The sequence below is a fragment of the Sceloporus occidentalis genome, unplaced genomic scaffold (genome assembly GCF_023333645.1).
Source record: "Sceloporus occidentalis isolate IW3139 unplaced genomic scaffold, rSceOcc1.0.p SCAF_67, whole genome shotgun sequence".
Lineage (NCBI taxonomy): Eukaryota > Metazoa > Chordata > Lepidosauria > Squamata > Phrynosomatidae > Sceloporus > Sceloporus occidentalis.
In genome coordinates this window covers 694,057-719,574 of record NW_028317047.1, presented here as the reverse complement: position 1 = coordinate 719,574, position 25,518 = coordinate 694,057, and the positions used below count along the sequence as shown (strand labels likewise).

Genomic DNA, 25,518 nt, shown 5'->3' with positions numbered 1-25,518 from the left:
TTTAATCTGCTTGTATCTAATGTTTGATACATCTACAAGACATATTGTAAATATATACAGAATACCATATATATATATATATATATATATATATATATAAATATGTACATATATAAGTACATACATACGTATACATCAAAAGTGATCAGGGAATACCACAGTGTGTAGTAGATAAATGGTAATTATTTTAAAGTTAGAGCCTAAATGCATTAGGGGCCTATGTGCTATAAAATGCACTGCTTGCATGAGGGCAATAGGAGTATATTCTCTTTAAGTGTATACAATGCTAATGTCTTTAATGCTTTCTTGTGAAACTTTCCTTTGTGTTTTGCAGGGCTCTTAAAGCATTCTTCTATGTGCAACCTTTATTTTAATTATGCTGTGTGGCATTGTCTACCAATGGCCTTTCCTATTCAAGTTTTTCATCATACATTATACTGTACTGTATATTTCTACCTAGGTGAATAGTATGTGTTAGTACAGAGGTTGTTCTATCCATCATATCCATATATCTAACTTCAAGGTTCTAACAAAGCAGTTTTCGATATAACAGAACTGGCGATTCTTCAATTATTTATGTGGGTTTACAGTACATACATTAGTTGGAGTTTAACCTTGGATTTATTTGTTGCAAACACAATGCCATGTTAATGCAATAATAGTTGTATAGCTGAATTACAAACTCTTTACACATAAGTTTTAGTCTACATTGGTACCATGTAAGAAGCCTAACGGAAAATGGGAATAATTTCTATGGAAAAAAAAATTGCTCTGTAGCCTACACATATATATATGAATTAATATATATATATATATGAATTAATATTCATTTTAAGGATTTCTCTCTCTCTCTCTCTCTCTATATATATATATATATTGTCCCATACACCAATATGAGGGAATAACACACAGTAAAGAACTTAATTGTAAGTACATTAATATGCATTCTATACAACATGCAAAAAAGTCCAAGTTTCAAGTCTGTATTTGCTGCATGCGTCTTTTGCACAAGGCAGCGCTGGAGCTGGCTGGCAGAGAATGCACGCTGGAACAAAGTAAATGCATTTACAGCCATTCATACATTGGCACTATTAATTTAAAGGTGAAACTCAGCTATCATACACATTAAAGTGCCTGTGATGGCTCCAGCATCCCTTTAATATAGCCCTGTCTTGGTGCTTCTTAGTAATCATAGCAAAATTCCCAATAGAGGACATAATTGCTTTTGTTCATATTAGAAACAAATTCAGCCCATCTTGCCTGCCTCTTTTTACCTGCTTAAGAGTCTCAAATCTTAATCAGTCCTTGGTCTCGTCTGAGAATTAGAGGCCAGATCAACAAACATGTTAATGTATCTATATAGATCTTTAAATTTAGGTCATCAAAGTTAGATTGTAAGGTCTGGAAGGTCGAGACCCTCCACATATTAGTGCTATTTTGGGTTTCCCCATCAAGAGGTCTCGGATTCCAAAACAGAAGCGCATGAATGACTTCCACTTGTCCGTGAGTTATGGTAGTGCTGCTTGAAGACAATAGTGGAGTCATGAACTTTTGCTTAAATCAAAAGCAATGCTTTTAAGCACCTCACACATCATGCACGGCTCAGAGCTGCACTTCACGGTACTTACTGAACAGAAGGAAGGCAAATTGTGAAAAGTCAGCATTTACATTAGAGGTCTACTGTGACTTTCTGCAGCCTGACTCCTACACTGCAAATTGCTATATCTACTTGAGTAGGAAACTACAGAAGAAATGCTGAAATACGGATATTATGCAGACAGCTTTTAGTTCCAAGATATTGATTTTATTCTTAAATGAAAATGCTCTACCTTTGGTGCCTGCTTATATATATATTATATTATTAGCTTTTGTAACACTTTAAATTTTCCAGTGGATCACTGGAAAATTTAAAGGCAACGCAAATATTTTAATAAACAGAGCGTGCCACTTTTTGTCTAGTGATGACCTCTCCTGGCTGAGATGATCATTATAGCCTTTTATAGTTCTGAGAATAAAACCGACAGTACGTATTTTGAAGTAAATAGTGGTAAAAAAAAATTCAATTTTAATTTAAAAAATCAAACAATTGGAACCATGAACAAAATAATGAAATATTATATCAGTGTAACCAATTATCATTTTAGAAATGAAAGGGTAGATTAAGTTTTTTTGTATGACTGTGTTATATATATATATATATATATATACCTCTACAGTAAACATATTGCTGAAATTAGCTTTTTTTAATGCATTTAGAAAAAAATTGGTAGTAGTTTGCCTTGCATTATGCATGTGTGCAGTGAAGCAATTGAATAGTGGATGTGCCTACATATGAGAGTAAGTATTGATTTTACAATCCCATTAAGGCAATACCTACAGACAGGTTTTAAATGGGATTATGTTACATGCAAATTTAAAAATACTGGTTGGTATTTGTTCATCGAAACGGATACAGTAAAGTCCACGGTGCCTGAAATATTGCATTCAGCAAGAATACAGATAATGGATTGCAGAACTCTGCAAAATTGTTTTAGGTTTTGTGTAACCCTCGCAAAATTAACTATTGAGACATATTGAAGGGAATATACACCCCTTCCCCATTATGTTAATGATTGATGGTCAATCTTCAATAACACAATACAGTGACACTACTTATTCTGCTTAATTATAGTTTTAATTAGCAAATACACATTTTGAATCAAGTAGACATAAGAAAAACCAAGAACCAATTGCTGTGTCAATTTAAAACCACATTGTAGCATAGACTGTAATAATCGAAACAGAAACCAAAGCATGGAACTTTTCCATTCACATGTCTTTTGTCCAGTACCTGATGTTGACTGATAACTGCAAGGAAAGCAGCATTTTATACAGACACATATATCAGTGGGTACTGAGACAAAAACCATCCAAGTTACTCTTCTTAGTATGCCACAGGGTTGACCATTGGGGCTGAAAAGGTCGAAAATCCATATGCTTGTTATATGATCTCTATTGCTCAATCATCCTTTAATATTTTATTGAATGTTAGAATGGAGCATGTATAGTTGCATTTAATCTCCCCTGGTATGTTGTCAATGCTTAAAACATTAAACACCTAAAAATATTATTATATTTATATGTTGATATTTATATATAAATATTTGCAAAACATACATCATGAATTTGTAACACTAAACTAATAAAAAAATTGGGTTATGCATTTTAAGGAAAGCTGTCTAGTAAAACTTATTGGTTTTAGAGGTAAAATTAAACTATTCAGGTGCATGTTTAACTTGGATGGAGTCAACTAAATCAGTCCAGACAGACCTATGTAGCCAACCCCCCCACAATAAGCACCTACAACAGTAGAATACAACAGAGCAGTTTCACAGCGACTAGATGCACCCATTTAAGGCATTTACAGGACTAAACGTCAGTAATTATTAATGGTCAACTGAGAGTCCATTAGTGATAATCTGCATTGTAGACTCATGCGTTGATGTACCTTATTGCTATTCAATCAACCACAAGGGAAACATGCTGTTACTGTCACAGCCACCCACTTGGGCTGAACATGGTTATAGACTACAATCTGAATTATACACCTTCATTCGCCCTGACCAGTTAAAATTCTTGGATGACATCCCAAAGTCAACAAATAAACTAAAACAGCAAATAGGCTATTTACTTAAACTCATAGGCACAACCATCACTGTATTTCTCATTTAATAATTCAGTGGTGTACACCCAACTACAAAAAAAGTTGAAGTCCTGAGTTGTATAATATGCATTATTATACCTGCACAGTTCTTATATCTAATTTCTAAAAGGCATATTCGACTATAGTCAATGTTTCATACAGAGAAATTAAAAGAATATATTTTAACACATTCTGTAGCTAATTGTGATAGTATGTATACACAGTGAACTTTTTTTCACTTGCATCTGATGTAGATCAATCAGGAAATAAGTGAGTGATGCATCTCAATGTAATTTACTATATCTAAAGCTTCTTGGATTCAGAGGCTGATCCATCTTGTACATTTTAGCTTTATTTTTTTTCATTTCATTTGGCTCATAAAGGCTCAAACTTGTATAAAATGTATCCAAGGGGTCTAAGTCAATGTAACAAATGTAATTAATAATAAAAGCTTTGGATGCCAAGCATTAGCTGATTTTATCTAGGGCTAATATTTAATCAGACAACTCAAATAGTGAAATTAAACTAAGCAAAGGTTTGTATGGCTGAGTAAAACTACCAAGGGTAAACAATCAGAGCACAAAAAGATACCATGAAAAGGATATACTGCACAACTTTCAAGAAAGGCCAACTCTTAAGATGTTAAACTGTGTGCCTGGAGGCAACTCCTAATACAGTGTTAACCTTCTGAATCAGATTAAAGCTCTGATCATGGAGATATGTAACCTTTGCAATGTTGCTAGTAGCAGTGAAGAACAACAAGTGAAGAAGTGGGATAGTGAAGCAGTGTGATAGACTTACGGGATGCAGGGGTGGCACTCAAGGCTCTGCAGCAGATGCAGCACAAAATCCCCACGAAAAAAGCAGCACCCCAGGCTCTGCAGATCCAAACCATGTCTTCTTAACGCTTCCAGGTTAATATCCAGGATAACACTGTAACTGTCCCACTGTGTTTTCTTGCGAAGAATTGATGGCTTAGGAGTGTCAAGGAGTGTATTCTTAAAGAAGGTGAGGGAGAGATGGAGAAGTGCTTTTCTCCTCTTCTTTTCTCAAGAATAACAATACCCACCCACCACTTATACTTCCTTGGACCCTATTTTAGTTGTTCCTCTTCCTTAACATTTATGTAAGCTAACTTGCTCACTCTGCATTGAAGAATCAGATCATGATGAGTGAAAGGAACAGAAGGAGAGGCTGATACAGCCGGAAAGGCTGGTCCAAGGAAATAGCTGTGTATCTTACAAGTAAAATCCTGTTCATGTGCAAAGCAGGTTAGGATAAGGAATGAAGCAACCAGAGGATGTTAACAGTGGTCCTGATGGTGCCTCTGCAGTTGGGTCCTTCCCTCTACACAGATTGGAACAGCCTTAGCTTAGATGCAGGCAGGCATACTGTATATATATGCACCCACACAGCAGGGCAGGCAAGCTGAAGACACTCCCCATACACACATTCACAAGCAGAGTGCTGTGTTTATTCAGCTTCCTTAGAGGAAACACAGACACAGCACTGCAGCAGCAGTAGCTCATAAAGCATCCACTCCTCCTGACCCTCGCCAGCTCTGATGAGCTTATCCAGAAACTGTGTTAATTCTGCAGTCTTGCTTTTAAATGCAAATGCAAAAGGAGCAGGAACATTTTCAGGCTGAACGTGGACGGATTGTGTCAGAACCCTGTGTTCTTTTAATCTCTGCACCAGCTCCTGCAGGCTGATGGAAAGGGGGGGAGGGGATATATTAAAAGGCTGATCAGGGGAGAGTCAGGGATGCTTGGGTTACTGGCTGCAGTTCACCTTATCACCACTAGGAGGCTCTTTACCCATAACCTGCTAGGTTTGAATCAGTTTCTGTAAAGTACATAATGAATTGTAAATCTAAAAAAATGCACATTGCAGTTAACAAAAACCTTTAGTTAGACCAATACATAGTTTTTATGTATGCTCTCTCTTATGGTATTGGTTTATAGGCACAAGTCAATATTGTTTTGCAAATTATTTTATGGTATTGTTTTGAATGGTTTGATTGTTTATTGAAAGTAAATAATTTGTCCCTCTTGTTAAGGGTGTCTGTGATGGCTTGTCCCTAGTGGATATAATGCCTTTTATTACATAGTGATAAACATACATACAATTGTTACTTTATGATAAGGTGAAAGTTAGGGCAAGGTAATTTTGTTAAGGTTCAAATCAGACATGCATTTTTCATTTATGGGAATCATAGGATTTAAATGATTGGCATCAATGATTATATATTGCCAGTTGTACACATTTGTACACAGTTGTACACATTTATTGTCAGTAGGCAAAGGCATGTGCATTTATGTATGTATATGAATAAATATGTTATTATTGTGTGATGTGTATTGTGTGATTTTTATACATGTTGCTATATACTTGGCCTGTGCATGAATTGTAGATTAATCCCTTTTTAAAAATGTTGTTTTTTTGGGGGGTGGATATTCACTTTTGTCTTATCAACAAGTCTATTTATTAATATAAGCCTAGAAATGTCAGGAATTCAATAAGGATCTTAAAAGCCACAGAAACCTTTAGCTCTGTTTCCTAAACCTGAATACAGGCATGGGATCTGTCCTGAAACACAGTGGGTAATTAAAGCTTTGTTCTACTTAGACAAAACATTAATTGTACTCAATGTTATGTTAAGTAAATAAACTTTAGAAGACCAGCCAAGTTAGTCTTTCCTCTGAATGAAACATAGACTTTTAAGAAACATTTTCCATTTCTATTTGTATCTGCTTTTGTGTCACATGACAATAAGGTGACCACATTGGCCATGTTTTTCAAGACACGTAGAATTTTTATATATTGCTGACCACTGACCAGCCCAGATAAAGTGCTGCCATGGAGGCCCTCATGGTATTTTTTTACCAGATTGAGCTACCTGGATTTCTACACTGGTAGATACATTAATATGCTGCATTATTTATGTTACTTGGTAATGAAGACACACACATTCATTGTCTTTCCAAATCTCCAGAATTGGAGATCCACTGTCAGGCATCCATGACTGTTGGACAAATGTTGGATTACATTGTTTCTGGTCGCACAGATCTTCAGAATTCGAGGTGGTCTGCACACTCTCAGGTAGGATATAGGTAGATCTATGGGTGATCTATCTTGTGGGTGAGCAACCTACAACAATACAAGCATCCTAGGAACCTGCAGCCAGTGTCTCTGCGTGTAGCTATTGCCTATGTAGTACACCTCTGTTGCAGTCCAGCTTTTGACCAACAGTTTGGAGCGTTGGAGCAAAATAAGACTTCTATATTAAGAAGAGTGGTAGAAAAAATATGCAAAGGAGACAGGTAGGCATAGAAACATAGATATGAGTTCCTGATAAGTCTCATATGGACTTATTTTGCCTATTTAAAAGTCAGTTTGTTTATGAGCAAAGTATTGCAGTGCCAAATCCATATGTTTTATCTGAAGTGGCATGTTCTGCTATACTATATTCAATGTCCTTAAATCCATACAACACAAACAAGTCATGTTTGAGGGGTTCAGTGCTGTGAAAGTATTTGCTCCTTCCAAATTTCTTGTATTTTAGCATATTTGTTACACTTGTTACACTTTAAATGTTTCAGAGGAAAAAATTCTACCTGGCCTTATGTGATTGTCCCTTACTTACTAGATCAACCATTTAACCAAATGGAAAACTTGGAATAAAGGAGAACCTTCCAAGGAGTGGCCAGCCAGGAGGTCACAAAAAAACCTGACATTTAAAGAACTGCTTGTCCACACAGTGTTCACCATTCCACAATATGAATGAGATGCTGCCAAATATATCTTGATGACCGCCTAGACTTTTGGGATAATATTCTGTGGAAATATCAGTCAAAAGTGGGTCCTGTTACATTTGGAGTAAAGATATGTGAGACATGTGAGATATCTCACATATCTCACCTCCAAGACTACCACCTCCAGCCACCTCACCCTTCTATCTGATCCCTCAGCCTCTAACTGCCCCCTTAAGCTGCCATCTTTCTCCCAACTTCCTCATTTCCCCATCTGTACCCTTCAGCTACCTCAGACTCCTACCTGCCCACTGACCCACTGCCCTCTTAAGCAGCTTCAGCCCCTTACACGTGGTTTATTTGTTGCTTAGAAACCACCCAATGGTTTGGTATTCTGGCCAGGTAAGAGGTGCAGAGACACTTCTCTTTCTCCTTGAATCCATCTTCATTATTCTGGGCTCTTGGAGTACTTCCACAAAGGGCGTTCCCTTAGGGACAGCCTCTTCCCATTCCTCCAGTTGGAAGAGAGGGTGTGCCTGGAGGCTTTGCCTTCTTGCAGAAGTTCACAGAGAAGTGGATGAAAAAAAAAAGACACAGGGAGAAGCGGATGAAGAAAAAAGACAGAAGAACAAGACGAGGCAAGAGTAGAAGCAGAGCTACTGGAAACGAGACAGGGAAACTGAAGCGGTCAAAGGAGAAGGTAGGGAGATATGGAGAGAGCATAACAGAGTGTGAATGAGAGCATGAGAGAGCAAAAGTAAGTGTGAGTGAAAGTAACAACGAAAGGCAAAGTAACCGGTGCGGGGAACTCTCCTGCGATGGACGCAGACAGCCCCCGCTGCTAACCGCACCTCCTTCCGGCTGCAGCGGAAGTTGCCTACACGAATCGCGTAGAAGTCTACCCGCTGCCCCAACTACACACCAGGGAGTCAGAACACTGGTAAGTTTGGGGGGGGCATGTGTTAAATGGGGGGGGGCATGAGACAGGGGGATCTGGATCTTAGTCTCATAGCCAGACCTCTAGTTGAAGTCTGATTATAAGACGACCCCGATTATAAGACGAGGGGTATTTTTCAGAGCATTTGCTCTGAAAAAAACCTTGTCTTATAATCAAGCAAATACGGTACTTTCCAAGGTTGTCAAAAATATTTAAATAACAATGCAACTTTATTTATGTTTATGAGTTTTGAGTTGTTTGTGCAATTGCCACTAACTACTAAAGTACTTGCACAGCTATATGTTAGATATGTGCAAATGGGCCAAAAACTGTTTGGACAATTTGGTTCCTTTGTGGCCCATTCGTTTTCCTTCCCTGTCCATTTCTTTTGGCTGAAAATTAGGGGGCATTTTTGATTTGCAAAAAAATCACTCTCTCTCACTTTCTCATACTCATTCTTTTACTCTCGTTCACTCTCTCAAGCCATCTAAATGTTTCCCTACTTTTCTCTGCCGCTTCTGCTGACCACATCTGCATCTTCCTCTGCATCTTCTTCATCTTCTATCATCTCACTTCTCTATTCTAGCTTCAATCATCAATCTTTAATCTACTTTAATCTATCTTTCTTTGTTTTCATCTCCGCTGACATAACCCCGCGGCAACTCCCACTAATATGGAGGCACTGAGGTGACGCCATCCTGATCCTCCAATCGGGGGCACCGCAGTGTGTATATTTAGTGTGCAAATTTAATGTATATAATAGTGTGGTATATTTCGGTCACATTTACCATAACATTGTAGTATTCTTCACACAGAATCTATTGACACTCCGGGAAGGTAAAATCCTACATTAAGAGACTTTTGCTTACACAGAGTGTAATTCACTTTTTCAGCATAGCCAGTTATGTTTCTTCACCTGGGACCCTTGTACAAGTACTAGGCAATTCATGTCTGCCTCGCTGAGATTTATCTGGCTATTGTTATGCCGATGACTGTTTGTGTTTTTTGACCATTTTTATTAGGATATTTCTTCTCTTTTCTATCCGTAAGACATTGGCTGACATGATACTCTTCTACTTACTTGAATGTATTTGAGTATAAGCAGAGTAAATTATTTATTCAGGTATTGTAAGTCTGAGATCTGCAAACATAACGGGACTTTGGTCATCATACATCTGATACATTAGTTTATCTATTTCTTCTTAAGTTCAAGACAGCAACAATCACATCACAGGCTAAAACAGGCCAACAAATATGGTAAGGGTGTTGTATATGTGCCATGTTATGTAAATAATTGGCAAATTATTTTGTTCTTTTTATGCATTATATGTTAGGTAAAGTAGACATTAATGCCTTCCCATGACAGGATCACAAATAACTAGTAGCATCTAGTATAAGTTTGGTCAGAATAAAAGAATTGAGGTAATTAAGGTGTTCTCATAAACAAGGCCTTTGGATTTGGCCAGATGAAGAAGACACATGAACCCTACTAATTATCATGTGCTATTGGGGTTCTGATTAAGCATTACTTACAGCTTGATGATGCACTTTAATGTATAGGCTGTGTGGTCCATTTTAAATTTTGTGGTGTCTCTCACAAATGCATGGGATCTGCAGAATCCTCCTGTTACGGGAAACATGAGCTCACGACACAAGCTTGGGCACAAAACAGACTCATGTTTATCAGTGGAAAGCAAAGGCCACAAAGGTTATAAGGACAAACTGGTTCGCTTATCACTAACTATGACCAATAGGGCTTTGGAGGACCTCTTGGGAACAATGCAATGGTTTGGGGCACAGAGGGGACCGGGAGATTGTCACATAGACACAGGGGCTCATGGGAACAATTCAGAGTGTGGGGCACAGAGTGGACCTGAGGATGGTCACAGACACCAGGGGCTCATGGGAACAAGGGATCACTGGGTATGGGCAAAAGTATAACTACATGAATACACAGCAAATTATACATACAATTATACATAACTACATGTTAGCAATTGAAATGAAAATATTCTCAAACAAATATAGCCAGTATAATAACAGGACCCAGCTAAATGCCCTGCAGGAAATGTGTTTGGTTAAGCATACTTTCTTCTAGTCAGCTCTAGCACTGGCTCAGCAAAAACTGTGTCTGGGAGTCTGAAGGGCTATATTTCATTTAATTGCAGTGGGCAAACCTTTACTTTGTGGCCCACATGCTTTTTTAGTCACGTAATTTAAGACATCTTACAGATCTCAACTGACGTTTTTCCTTTTCTAAAAAAAGTGCAAGCATCTTACTGCACTGTAGGGGAGAGGGTAGATAGAAAGCGGGACAGAGGGTAGAAAATGTGTAAGGGAGGGAGAGGGAGTAGATAGTGAGAAATGGGGGGGTAGTGAGAAAGAGTGTAGTTAGAATATTGAAATAAAGAGTGTGAATGAGTGAGTATGAATTAATATGTAAATGAATTGTCTGAATGAGGGAGAGAATTAATGAATTTGTCAGAATGTATAAATGATTTGTGTGAGAGAATAAATGATAGTGTGAATGAATTATGTGAATGAAAGTGTGAATTAGTGAGTTACTGTAAAAGTGTTTGTGTGTATCAGTTGTATTATTGTGGAAAGGTAAAAATGGCACAAGCAGGGTGTTGGAGCCATGGGGACCAAGATGGCACAGGCAGGGTGTTTATGGGACAAAGATGGCACAGGTCTGGCTGTTTGGGGACAAAGTTGACTCGTGCTGGGCTGTTTGGGGCAAGTATTATGTGTATAATTTGGGTTGGCTTTGGGGTGTGCAGTCTGTGATATGTGCCTGTAATTTAGGGGTTTTATCTATACCTTTAATGCTGAGTTTTTATGTGAATTCCAATTAATCTTTATCTGCAAAGCTGGGTTTTTGTGTTATTCTGTAGATCCATATCTGCTATGTTATGTTTCCATACATTATTATTGTATACCTCCAAATACAGAATTTGTATGTCTGATTCTGTTTATTTGATCTATACCTTCAGTGCGGAGTTTACAAGTGAATTTCAATTGATCTATACATGCAAAGCTGGGTTTATGTAATAACGTGTTGATCTAAAGCTGCTATCGGCATCAGGGTCTAATATTTATATATATGGGCAGCAGGGTCTAATATTAATACATATCAGCAGCAGGATCTAATATTAAAGAAACTGCCAGTTTAGCTGTTATTTTGAAATCATATTTCAATTTCAAGAGATAAATACTTATTATGTAGTTAAAAATGCATGTATAATGAGTATATGTGATGGGGCCATCACATAAATCAATAATAAAGGGAGGGGCTTGCTGGGGGCATTAAGACAAATAGTACACCACATTAATCTATACTAAAAAGGTGCTGGCTGAGGCATCAATACACAAGTGGCAAAAACACTAAGGGGGGTATCAACGACAATGCAGTGTGGAAAATCCATCCTGGTGTAGATGTCTGTGTCGTAGATTGTGTCCTGCTGTTTGTGTGTTTTTGGTTGTTGATGTCAGTGTTAGAGAGCCTGTCCTGGTGTGTGTGTGTCTGGGTGTCGGTGTGGCAGAGCCTGTCCTAGTGTGTGTGTTCGAATGTCGATATGGCAAAGCCTGTCCTGGGCTGTGTGTTTGAGTGTCGGGTGGCAGAGCCTGTCCTGCGGTGTGTGTTTGGGTGTTGGTGTGGCAGAGCCTGTCCTGGTGTGTGTGTTTGGGTGTCGGTGTGGCAGAGCCTGTCGTGGTGTGTGTTCGTGATTCCGTGTGGAAGAGCCTGTCCTGGTGTGTGTGTTTGGGTGTTGGTGTGGCAGAGCCTGTCCTGGTGTGTGTGTTTGGGTGTCGGTGTGGCAAAGCCTGTCCTGGGGTGTGTGTTTGGATGTCGGTGTGGCAGAGCCTGTCCTGGTGTGTGTGTTTGGGTGTCGGTGTGGCAGAGCCTATCCTGGTGTGTCTGTCTGGGTGTCGATGTAGAAAAGCCTGTCCTGTGTGTGTGTTTGGTTATCTGTTTCCTGGCACTTAATTTACAGTAGGAACTATTTTTACTTATCCAGAGATAAAACGCCCTCCTGAATTTATAGTGACTTCAGGGGACAAAACATTCAAGGACCTGAAATCATTTAGTGGAAAAGTTATGGTATTGTGTTATTTACTCTATATATTTATTTCAAGGATTAGTCGCACTAACTTGTGGCTTCAGGCTTCCCATGTTGAATGCCCAAGTATTATGTATGTATATGTATATATATATGTTTTTTCAGTAATATGATTTAATGGTGAAAATTTTTAATGCCCCCCCCCCAGTTTTGACTGTGGTATCGTATGTGCCCCCCCCATTATATTGTTTCTAGAGTCGCCACTGCTGGTCAGTGAAATTAAGAACATTTGTTTTTTAGGTTCAACTGATGATTAGTTAGAGAAGTAATGAATAATGGAATAAATTTGAATTGTGCCCTACTGTTGGATAAATTAAAAAATGAAAGTATTTGTTTATGCACAAAAGTTCTACAAAACATAAATTGCAGTTATATTAACCACAGTGAGTTCCGATGTGTACTTTAACATGAGTAATTTGTTCCACCACCATAATTAAACACACAATTTTTATGTAAGTGCTAAAGTACCTTAAAAAAATACTAATATTTTGTGCGGAATAAAACTTTGTTTAAATGGGTACACCAGCATCCCAACAGGGCCTCATCAAAGGAGAATGCATATACTTAGATTAATTATCATAAAAAGGCACCCTTAGGATTAGCTGCAGCACCACCATTGTCCTATTTTTTACCAATTGATTGTCTACTTGAATCATTAGACCCCCCCCCCAAAAAAACCCTGCTGAGCTAGCGACTGGCAGTGAATAGATCATGTGGGCATGGTCAACATGTACGCGCTTTGTCATTAAGGGGTTAAAAGTAGCACCGTGCCTTTAAGACACAGAGCCCTGGGATATGACATCCTAGCTCTCCATTTCTTAAAGATACTGAATGTCCTGATCGCCCAAGAGAGTGATTTTCCTCCCTAGGCCTGCCACAATACATCACTGGGTAGCACATGAAAATGTAAAGACACCTCTAAAGTTATAATATGTATGGCTGGGGTGTACCTTTAACAATTGTCACACCAAACAGCATTTGTTAGTAGCAAAAGGTACATCAATCACAAAACACATTTAGAGGCATTAAAGCAAGGTAAACACTAGAAGCAAATGCTTGGAGATTGTTTTTGGAGTTTGTAGCTGTTTGGTTACTCAGTATGTTACCACAATTTAAAACTTAGATATGTTCAATTTTGTTATTATGACCTAAGGGCTAATGGACACTTGAGGTTTAGATAAAAAAATCTTGGGATCACTACATCCATTAAGCAAGATAAATCAATATGAATACACTATATAATATTAAAATTAACTGTTATTTTTTTTGCATAAATAATACTCTTTGGAATTGTGTATGGATTCTCTGTCTAGGGCTGTGGCATTTCCCTTGCTAAAAATTGTTTGTGACTACTTTGACTCCACAGACACTTTTACTCTTAGGTGATTGCAGTAAAGATACAGGCTTTCACCATCTCACATCATACACTCATACTAACCCTCTGCTAATTTCAGTAACTGGTGAGACACTTAAAATATAAAATGAAATTATGATATAAATATAATTAATTATAATATAACAAATATCACTGTACATGTGTAGTTGGGCTGTGGTTCTCTTGTCACACCAGCAGTTATAGAAATCTTTATGAAACGAATTGGTTATTCTAATTTTTGAAGAGAGGGCAAGCAGCCAGTTCCATTCTGAAGAGGTCCACAACACGTTCCTAATCACAGTTCCCTTTTGGAAATCACTTCCTTCAAACGTTGGTTAGAAAACTACAAGCTTCAAATTGAATTTGGAAGATAGAAAATAAAATTATCTTTTTTTTAGTTTTTGGTGCAACGAATCGCTGGGTTTTTTATCAGCTTTAGCCAGAGTTATCTACAAAACATCTATTATGGTCTGACACTGCCAGATCATTTTTATTTTTAATATGGCAATATCTGTGTGTACAAGGCTATTATTTTTTTTTAAATGGTACTTTCTGGTGTCAGGCAAAATAAGTAAAAATTTTTTTTTTTTTAAATGACATTAAGGAAAATAGTTAATAAAATTGTTTACCTCATTATATAATCAAATTGACCTTGGAGGAGCTATATTAATTTGCAGGTACCATAAAGTACATAAAAACGTTACCAATCCTTTTGGCCGACCAATAATATCCGACATCCAATCCACTTCATCTGATTTCTCACGAATATATAGATCAGTAATCACAACCTATAGCCGTCTCTATGAAAGCTTATTTAAGAGACACAAGAGATGTTTTAAAGTTATTGAATGATTTTATATGGAATAGAAGGATATATGTTAGTTACGTGTGACGTCAGTTCACTTTATATTATTAAACTATTAAAGGTCACTCTAAAGGGATAGAGACGGATCCCCAAATAACATTTGTTACTGATGGTAGCTAAATAATGTCCCAAAAATCAATTCTGCAGAATTATAATGAACTCCCTAAATAATACCCCAAGTTTGGGTAACGAATACTAAATAAAGGACACTATTAAAATAGTAACACTTTATTACAAATAAAAATAGGATATTATCTCCATACATATGCTAAACAAAGTGCTACAGTATGTTAGCAATGATTAACCCCATACATAAAAGGATACTTCTATTTTTTTAGTAATGTTTAAATAAGTGAGTGTTTAAGTAGGACTAAAATATTTTATAAATAGAACTAAAATTATTTATAAAGTGCTGCTTAAATAAATAAAGTGCCTATTTTTAATATAAATAAATAAATACATTGTATGAATACATTTCTGAACTTATTTATAAATATATAAATAAATAAATACCATATTGGCTCGATTATAGGCCGTACCCTTAAAGTTTGCTGCTCTTTTAAAGAAAAATTTATTTTTCGAGAAAAAAATGCATGCGTGGAATGGTAAAGCAGTATTTTATCTAATTAATACCGGAAAGGTAATGTCACGCCGGTGCTCCACCATAGAACCCCTGGCGGAAGTGCCGGCAGCGGAGGTTGTCTACTAAATCTTTAGTGAATAAATCTTCTTATAACAAATCAAACCCACAGAATACTATACACAGAACACCATATAAATATAAAAGATTATATAAATGTAGAAGATTAAATACAATTATTAACCTTTGCATAATTCTAATAGTGTATCACCTGATTACATTTGATGAAATGGTACCTAAGAAACTGATTGAATATATTATATATATATACGATGAAACCCCAATAATCGATCTAACAATTCTAAAGGGGAACAATAAAATACTGATGTCTTATTAAAGGAGAAGCAATCTGATGTCAGAAACTTTTTTCAACCATCTGGAAAGAGAAGATACAGTGTAAATAAATGTGTATCTACTGATTATCTTCAATGATACATGAATAACTGATCTTACAGATTTAATCATATTTGTAATTTCATGATAAAGAATAAAAAAGTGCACTTTGAGTGTCCTTGAGTTCCGGCCGATATATTGAATACCGCATTTGTATTCTAGTAAATAAACAGCATTATGGGATTTGCAATGAATAAAATGTCTTATTTTGTATTCTTTGCCGGTTATTGTGCATCTAAAAGTAGTGATCTTCTTATTTTGTAGACTACATATTTTGCACATTTTGCATCTGCCGCACCGATGAAAACCTGGGGTTTTCTTAGATAAAAAATGATCTTCCTTCATTGCGTCTAGATCTGGTAAAATACTTGGACCCACAGTTAGTGTCAAATTATTTTCTGCATTTCAGGGTGATAGTTTCCCAATATGTTATCTTGTCTAAAAATAGGCCAACGTTTATTTATCGCTTTCTTAATCTCACACGCATTTGTCATTGTATTTTGTTAAAAAAGGAAAAAACAAACCCCCTATTTTAATTTTAAATCTCTTTTTTTTTAGAAGATCTTCTCTATTAGTCTTCTTAATCTGTTCAAAAGTGTTTAAGAGTAACTCTTATGGGTAATGTCTTTCTTCAAACTTTTTTAATAGTTGTTGACTTTGATTAAAGAAGTCATTATCATTTGTGCAGTTTCTTCCAGTAGGCGCCACTTGTCCCTTCGGTGTGTCATGTAACCAATTGGTCCAAAAGATCTTTGGATCCTTCCCAAATAATTAGAATGTCATCTATCTAGCATTTCCAGAGCACCAGATTTGCACCAAACGGGTTGTTGGTCCAGATGGACTTGACTTGGCATAACTTGGTACAAACCTGGTGCCCATGGCTGTACCCCATAACTGCAAATAAAATTTGTGATTGAACCAAAAATAGTTTTGTTTCAAAATAAAACTAATGCAATCAAGAATAAATTTACTTTGTAATGGGTTTATGGTTGTGTCTCTTTGTAAAACTTCGCTGTGTATAAAGAGGAGACATCTATTGTCGCCCAAAGGTAATTAGATGTCTATTTTATGTCTTTTAAAATATTCAAAATGTGTTTTGTGTCTTGTACATACGAAGGAGAAAATGGGACATGTTACTGGTTAGTGAATTAATTCCACTTATAATGGGCCTACCGGGTGCATTTGTTAAACTTTTGTGGATCTTTGGCAAAAAATAAAAGACAGCTGTTTTAGGGAACTCAATATTATGAAAATTAAATTCATTTTTCTTTAAGATCACAGCATTTCTCCCTTCCTCTAATACATTTCTCAGTTTGCATCGAAACACTTTTGTTGGGTCTTCCCTTAACTTTTGGTATGTTGTGGTGTCACCCAGGATTTGATCTGCTTCATCAGATTATCTAAAAACTTCAATATACATAAGGAAACTAAAACATTATAAATATCCATGGAGATGGTTTATAAAGTCAAAATTGAATAGGTTGCTAGCATTCCATAAATTCGGCAACCTGGAGTCACACGTAAAGCCAATCCAGATCCCAACAGTGGCTTGTCTTGGAGACATAGGCAAAAATAAATAATAAAAAAAGCTTTTTCTAGAATTAAAAACACCAAAGGGAGATTAAAAATAATGAACAATTTAATAGAATTTTTTTAAGCATTTCTAGTTTTTGATTTAACAAGATTATCAAAAAACTACAATAACTACAGAAACTATCACAACAGTGGCTTGTCTCTGATGTTGTCTCTGATTTCTACTGTCAATGTTGTCAATTGGTTGATGCCAGAGGAGGACCCTGCAGGCGACCAATAAAGTCGTTCGCATGGCCCCTTAACCCCTGACGGCGAACCTACGGATTTCCGCTTCCGTCAACCCCTGTGATGCTGCATGGATAAGGTAGGCTAGATGGGCAGGGGACCAGGGAGATTAGTAGACGAAGACGAAGATTATTCGTTTTGTGCGTCTTCATCTTTGTGTACGTTTTACCGCCGCTTCTTCGTTTCTTCGGGACGAACATAAAAATGCACTCTTTGTGTTCGTTTTCATGTTCGCCTGAATACGAATGCACACGTCTAATCCCACCCACTGACTTGCTGATGGGTGAATAGATAGATAGATGTAATACCCAATAACTGAAAAAGAGAAAAATTGTTTAAGAAAAACATTGCTCTGGTCCTAGAGCATAAAAAAGCTGTCTTTAAGGGGTTAAATTAATAGTGTGCGTATATTAGAATGGTACATAATGAGTGTTGAAGGCAATGGAGAAAAATCATTTTTAAAATTTAGCGATTTAATGTTTCATCCCAGATTACCCTCAATCCAATACCATGCATTGGAACAATTAGTACAAATTAGCACCACCACAATCCTTTTACTCAGCACCACAAAATTTATTTTGTAAATGTCCGTAACAAATCACAATAAAAAATTAATTTCCAGTTTATTATAATAAAACATGAATCCACAGTACTGGTATAATTACATTTACCATACGATAAAAATTATTTATAAATCACACACTGTGAATTAGATTGTATCAAATTACAAAAACAAAAATTTAAAGAATTTAATCATTAGAACACGAAATATAAATATTAGATTTTCATACGTTTCTCTCTAGAAGATCTACATTAATTTTTAAAATTTTCTAGTTTTTGATTTAACAAGATTATCAAACAACTACAATAGCTACAAAAATCTCAACAGTGGCTTGTCATATATGATGTTATAGAGATATGGTGTTGTCTCTTAATTCCGGCGTTCTTCAAACTTTGGTTTATTTGGAAGAGTGACTTCCAAACCCTTTCTACATCAGAGATTGAGGGTGAATAAGAGTGCTGGAAAAGGCAGGCTCTCCGAATACATTAGAGTAAGAGGATTTCAGGAACTGAACGTAGGCCTGCATGCCGCGGTTGATGCTCTCGGACAGTTCCAATTTGTCTTTTAGATCCTGCAGGCAGCTCTAGAACCGGCATTCAGTCTGGTCGTGAAAAGAAAACCAAAATGAGTGGACAGCATTTGTTTAAATTAGTAGCTAGCAGTTAAAATAAAAAGTTGCATTGAGGTACACAAAAATAAATCACAAAAAACTAAATCATCTGCCAGAACTTTATCTACTGCAACATCCAGGGGAACAATGTATAGCAGAAAAGGGAGAAATGTGCATGAGGAATGAGTTCTGATATTAGCGCCACACAACTGTGTCAGACAGGACTTAAAATCGTTATGGACATTTCCTCATAGTCCCGATCTGTCACATGTTGCATGAGCCCATTCCAGATCTGGGGTGGTGACTGCAGTGTGACGATAGAGGTGTATAGGTAGGTCAAACAGGCATCTGCTAAGGATATAAAAAGACTCCTGCCCAAACAAATGCGCCTGGCAGATACTGCAAAGACCCACTTCTCCAAAAACAAGTTGGCATAGATATCCAACAAACTAGCACAACACTTAAATTTTTTTTAAAAAATCTATGCTTAGGCTTCCATAAACTCTTATTTTTAGATGACTTGGACCATATACTCACCTCTTCTTTGATGCAGAGGATTTCAATCAGTTCAGCTTTGGTTATGCTAAGCTGGGTCTCAAGATCCAGGATTTTAGACTGTCTTGCCCTTTCTTTACATGTCACACATTCTCTTGCTTGATTAACCTGCAAAAGTTTCAGATGCTTCCAATTTCCTGCTGTATTCCGGGGCAGCGGGTTGACGTCCACGCGATCCGCGTAGACAACTTCCGCTGCAGCCGGATGGAGGTGTGGCTAGCAGCGGGGGTTGTTTGCATCCATCGCGCAGACCTTCCCCGACTGTCAGAGATCAGAGTTCCCCTCATAGATACTGCAAAGACCCACTTCTGCAAAAACAAGTTGGCATAGATATCCAACATCCAGGATCCAGGATTTTAGACTGTGTTGCCCTTTCTTTACATGTCACACATTCTCTTGCTTGATTAACCTGCAAAAGTTTCAGATGTTAGGATGAAATTGCCTAAGGCGCTCTGTGACACTTTGGGTGTCCACCATATACATCCTACCTGTTCTGCAAAATAAGCATTCAGCTGGCGTGCCATAGCTGCGCAGTCACGATCCCTTCCTTCTAGCTTCCACTAGCTCTGCTGGAGAAAATCTTCTTGTTTGGCCACAATCTGCATAAGATCTTTCTGTTGGATTCCTGCATCATCCAGTTTGCTGGTAAAAAAAGAAGCCAATCAAGGATGCGTGGTCAGATTTTGTCCATCACCCACTTAGCAATAATTCAACACAAACACAAAGGAGAAAAGGAGAAAAATAGAAAGAAAGAATCGTTCTTCCAGAATAATAATCGTCATGATGTAAATCATTACTTAAGTGAAAAACATCCAGATCAACTTACCTTTCCAGATCTGCTAGTTTAGCAACTAAACAGTTGTTTTCTTCTAAAGCAGACTGGTACTTCTCTCTTGTTGACAAAACCTTTTCTTCTTGTTTCTCCATCTGCCAAAACAACATGTCTTAATATATATCATATACAAGAACAAGGAAGACATGAAAAACACAAACAAATAGAGGATATTAGTAGTCCAGTCCAATGCTCCATGATTTTGTATAAATAAATATGCCTTTAAAGGGTAACAAGACAAAACCCCTCTTTATTAACCTTTTATAGCCTGCAGTAACATCACACTAACTACTGGTCAACACCACATGACTGTCAGCCCCAGAAGAAGTGAAGCAGCTATGAATGTGTAAATAGAGCACACACGTTTTGAGATATGTTCAGGGATACAGAAAAAAAAAAAAAAGTTGGTTACTGTTCTACACACCCATAAAAACATTTAATTTGTTACTGGGGATTAAGTGGTTAGACAAAAGAAAAAAATACCCCCCCCCAAGAAAATCTATATATAAATAACAGACATATTTAACCCCTTCGTGACAAAGGCTGATTTTACTTTTTGTACCCTTCGTGACAATGGCCGTTTTAACATTTCTGCGCTGCTCGTGTTTAGCTATAATTTTCTTCTTCCCCGTTTACTGAACCCACACACATTAGATATTGTTTTTTTCAGGACAAGAAGGGCTTTCTTTAGATGACATTGTTTTGATTGTATCTTATTATTTACTATTAAAAAAAAGTATAAAATATGGTGAAAAATTTAGAAAAAAATTACTGTTTCTAACTTTTAGTTGAAAAATCTTTTACTCATCTAAAAAAGGTAATGAAAAAACCTGCTAAATAGATTCTACTATTTGTCCTGAGTTTAAAAATACCCAGTGTTTTTATGTTTTTTTGCTTTTTTCTACACATTATGGAGCAATAAGTACAAGTAGCGTTTTGCTATTTCAAAGCCATTTTTTCCAAATCTGGTAATTCTTCCTCCCATGTGCCATTTCGGGTATATTTGAAGCTGGCCCACGCAATTTACCCCATCAAATCATATATTTTTAAAAACTAGACAGCCCAGGGTATTCCAAATGCTAGTATTTTAACCCTTTCCAAGCACTAATTCTACCATCAGCCTTTGTCAAACTTTATGGTAGTAATTTTTTTTGCATTTGTTTTGTCACACACATTTTACTTCAGGTATGAATTAAAAGGTTCTCGTATATGTCACTATCACAAAACACCCCAATATGTGTTCAGCAACATCTCCTGAGTACAGAGATACCTCACATGAATGATTTTGCCTGGCTGTTTGGGGGCAAAAGGGCCACATTTGGGGCATGCGCATTTTTCAATGTTGAACTTTGGCATTTGGGGATCCACTGCCCATGCAGTGTTTGGTACATCTTTGAGCCGGGCCATTTCAGTGTGCCCAACAAAACCATATATTTTTGAAAACTAGACACCCCAGGGTATTTTAAATGCTGGTATTTTAACTCTTTGCATGCACACATTTTACCACCACACATTAAGTTTGCAGTAGTATTTTTTTGTGTGTATTTTTCCCCCACACACCTACTTTATGTATGAATTTACAGCTCCTGGTTTATGCCGCTGTCACACGACACCCCAATATGTGTTCAGCAACATCTCCTGAGTACAGTGATACTCCACATGCATGGGTTTGTCATTTTGTGGGGGAACTAAAAGGCCACATTTGGTACGTGTGCATTTTTCTAATTGGAAATTAGATGTGTGGCCATCCTTCCCCCCGTGTTATTTGGGACATTGTTGAACCCGGCCAATTCATTTTACCCCATCAAATCATACATTTTTTAAAAGTAGACACCCCATGGGCATTTAATATGCCAGTATTTTAACTCTTTCCATGCGAGAATTGTTTTAAGCTAATATGCTAATTTTAGGACTTGCTCACAAAAATATATTTTTTATATATATATTTTATTTTTTTTGCCTTTTTAAAAAAAAATGTAACATTTTTTTTTCAACTTGAAGGTTCCCCTGATAGTGACATCAGTGGGAAATTATTTTTACATTTTACTGTTTTTTTTACTATTTTTTTCTAATTATTATTAATTTTATTTTATTTTTTAATTTATTTTTACTAATCACACTGTGATTAGAAAGCTGGGCTCCATTGACTTGCATGGTTGAATGCAGTACCTGTATTTTCAACTTTTTCGTCTTTATTGTTTTTTACCCCACCATCTTGCTGATGGTGAAGATCACCGGCAGCGGCGGCTGTGACCGCTCTCCGGGGAGGGGCCAGAGATGGCCCCGAGTGACGATCGTGGCGTTGCTGAATGCCTCGAGGTCGAGGCATTACAGCAACGCCGTTTGGGTGCAGAAAGCTAAAGTAGATCGCTTTCTGCACCCGTTTAAAGACGTGCTGGTCCTGGCATGTCAGTTGTCGTTAACGACTTGATTTTCCGTGACGTGCCCGGACCGGCAATTGTCATCAAGGGGTTTAAGGCAACAACAATGTCTTAGACCCAAATGCCTTGCTTGAAGAGTTATTGCTGTGCCAGTTCCTTACCCCAGTGCGCATGTCAAAGATGATACTGGTGAGCTCTATGTTCTTTCGCTCCTGATCCAGCAGCAGTTCTTGACAATCTTGAAGTTTCCTCTCTGATTGCTTTACCATCTCCACACATGCATGGTAACTCTAAAGTAAGATCAATGTTATACTCAGTTATGGAAGTGTCACTGGCTGAGTGCAGCTTAAATGAAGTATGGTAATAACATCCAGAACAAGTTTTAACTTTACTTACTTGAAGATGAAAAAGGAGGAGGAAAAATTATAGGAGATACAGTATAAAGCCATAAAAGGTGGGTTGCTCTATACCAGAGTCTCTCAGGTGCCCTGAACATCACAAGCTATGTCAACTCCCTTTGTCTTGTGATGGAACGGAAATGAAATCCCAAATCCAAGGAGGAAATAGGGTTAATATTTTACCTCTCCAACTTCCAGATCCTTTGGCGTTTTTTTGTCGCAATTTTCCAGCTGCTTGCAGACTTCACGAGCCTCCATCCGAGCCTTTTCAACCTGTAAGAGAATAGGGACTTCCATTTCAGGAGAGATTCTCATGCAAACTTATAAAGCATATTGTCTTTTCCATGTAAATGACCATCTCATTTAGCAGCAGAGGCCCTATTCTCTTTGTAATGTAATGTAAAATACCAACATGTTAGACACAAAGCTGGTGCAGATTTATTGATAACAAAATAGCAATTAGTGAAGACAATTACAAAGTTATTAGGTTGTATATGAAATGGCACAATTCAAATATTTTTCAGAACAGCAAAGGAGAAAACCCCAAGAAATGTAGATTGTGGCTAGAGGAAGCACAGTACTAGTGGTGTACCCGCAAAATATCCATATGACAAACCTGATCTTTGTAGGTATCAACCAGACCTTCATACTGATGCAGGGAACTCTGCAGCTGTTGTACTTCATTGTGAGAAAATGCCAGTTTCTCCTCCGCTGTGGCCAAAGTAGACTGCAAGTGACAGAAGGAGTGCTTTGTTTATTTAAACTGTTCACATACAAAATTCAGTGAGAGAGAGAGATTCACACAAGGCAAATTATTTTAGCCTCTTGCTTGGGCATCCATGGATATGTCCACCATGTTCTCACTTTAAAGGCACAGTCTAGCCACCATATGCACTTTAATCCACAATGGCCGATTAATCCCCCTTGCAAAAGCGTGGAGGCATTCTACAGAATCTCCCCATATGCATAGCAATCACAAGTAGTTTTAATCTTTTTTAAGAAAAGAAGATGTTTTTACTCATTTACAATAAATCACCCATATTGATCCCCTGCTGGTGAGAGGTACGAAGGACTAACCTTTAGTTTCTCATGCTCTTGTTTAAAAAAGGTGTTCTCTGTATTCTGCTGGTGAAGTTTCTCCATGAGTGATTCCTGATCTAGACGTGACATCTCCTCATTGGTCTGAATGTCTTCCAGCAGTTCTGTTATACGACTAGATAAGTGAGGAAGGACAATAGTAAAATTGTTCATGCATCATCCAAGGTTCCTGCTATGGACTTAGTGAATCCTCTTACTTGTTCAGTGTACCGATGACCTTCTCCATTTCACTCTTCTCATTCATATAGGCTCTGTGACGGCTTTTCCAGTTGTCGATGTCGGACAGGGACCGATCCAGTTCTGCATTCTGCCAAAAAAACCAAATACATATGGAGCGGAATGAAAAACCAAAGAAAAACACAATTATTTTTATTTATTACACTTTTCTGTCTCTTCTTCTATCCCAAATTATTTGAATTCAGCAATAAAAGCTTCCCCAATATAACCTTTGAATGCTAAAGTACTACCCGATAAAAAAAATTACAAACATTCATTACTTTTTGGGGAAGGGCCAACTGATCTTTTAATAGTGTCAATTTTGTGACTGTTAAATAGCTATAGAGGATAATTACAGTAATAACATATACAACGCCTTACTACTGAAATATGTGCACGCCAAGTCATAGTGCCTACTTAGCACCTTGTGTTGACTTACTTTTTCTGCAAGCTGTGCGTTCAGTGTTTGCACCGTCTCCTCGCTGCGTTCTGCTCACTGTTTCAATGCTCTGGCGGATTTTTTGGTCTTCTCCATTTCTATCTTATTCTGGACTTCAGCACGCTCCAGATTCTGAAATACAACAAATGATCTAGAGTTAAAACGGACCAGGAAAGTTCTACATGCTAACAGGGCACCAACAAGGTAGATGGGAATGAAAAAGAATAATGATATACATATAATAAGATACATTCTGCGTCATGCAAAGAATCCTGAAAACAGATGAAAAATGAGGTGGATCAGACTATACCTTGAGCTGGACAGTTAGATGGTTGTTCTCTACCTCACAACTTCTGAGCTGCCCCTGCAAATGAGCTTTTGTTGCATCCAGAGACTTAGACAGTTCTGATGCTTTCTGAGCTTTATCCTAAAAAAAAGCTAATTGTATCCAACATCAGTCACAATATAAGAAAATTCCTAACAAAACTGGCCTTGGAAGGCGAATGATGGATATCCAAACCTTTTCTGTCTGCAGTTGAAGAAGAAGGTCATCCACTTCATTCTCTTTCTCATAAAGCCTCAGCTGGAGATGCTGAATAGGAAGAAACGTTAACATGAATGAGAAAGGAAGCAGAGCCACAGTCAAAGAGAGGTCAGGGGAGCCCCGGGCGGAGGACCCCGGGCCCGGCTGCCTGCGGCGGAGGCGGCACGTGCGAGCCGGCTCCGGGCAACTTGAGCGGCTCCCCTAACAATCCGCCGGCGGGCCAGGGCGAAGGAGGGACTCCACCGGGAAAACCCGGCCCGTCAGTCCGAGGTCGACGGAGCCCGGGTCGGATGCGGCCAGCGA

General features: G+C 37.6%; 1 protein-coding gene across 1 annotated transcript; it reads right to left on the bottom strand.

Annotated features, from left to right (window-relative positions):
- Positions 1 to 5,155: 5,155 nt before the first annotated feature.
- LOC149286606 (outer dense fiber protein 2-like) lies at positions 5,156 to 25,287 on the bottom strand. Its single transcript, XM_089493836.1, has 9 exons — positions 25,192 to 25,287; positions 24,982 to 25,098; positions 24,214 to 24,323; positions 23,996 to 24,131; positions 23,535 to 23,645; positions 23,102 to 23,191; positions 22,682 to 22,810; positions 20,134 to 20,234; positions 5,156 to 5,390 (listed from the first exon to the last, which is right to left on the bottom strand). Exons 1-9 carry the CDS (start codon positions 25,285 to 25,287, stop codon positions 5,156 to 5,158), a joined length of 1,125 nt encoding a protein of 374 aa, XP_089349962.1.
- Between the last annotated feature and the right edge of the window lie 231 nt (positions 25,288 to 25,518).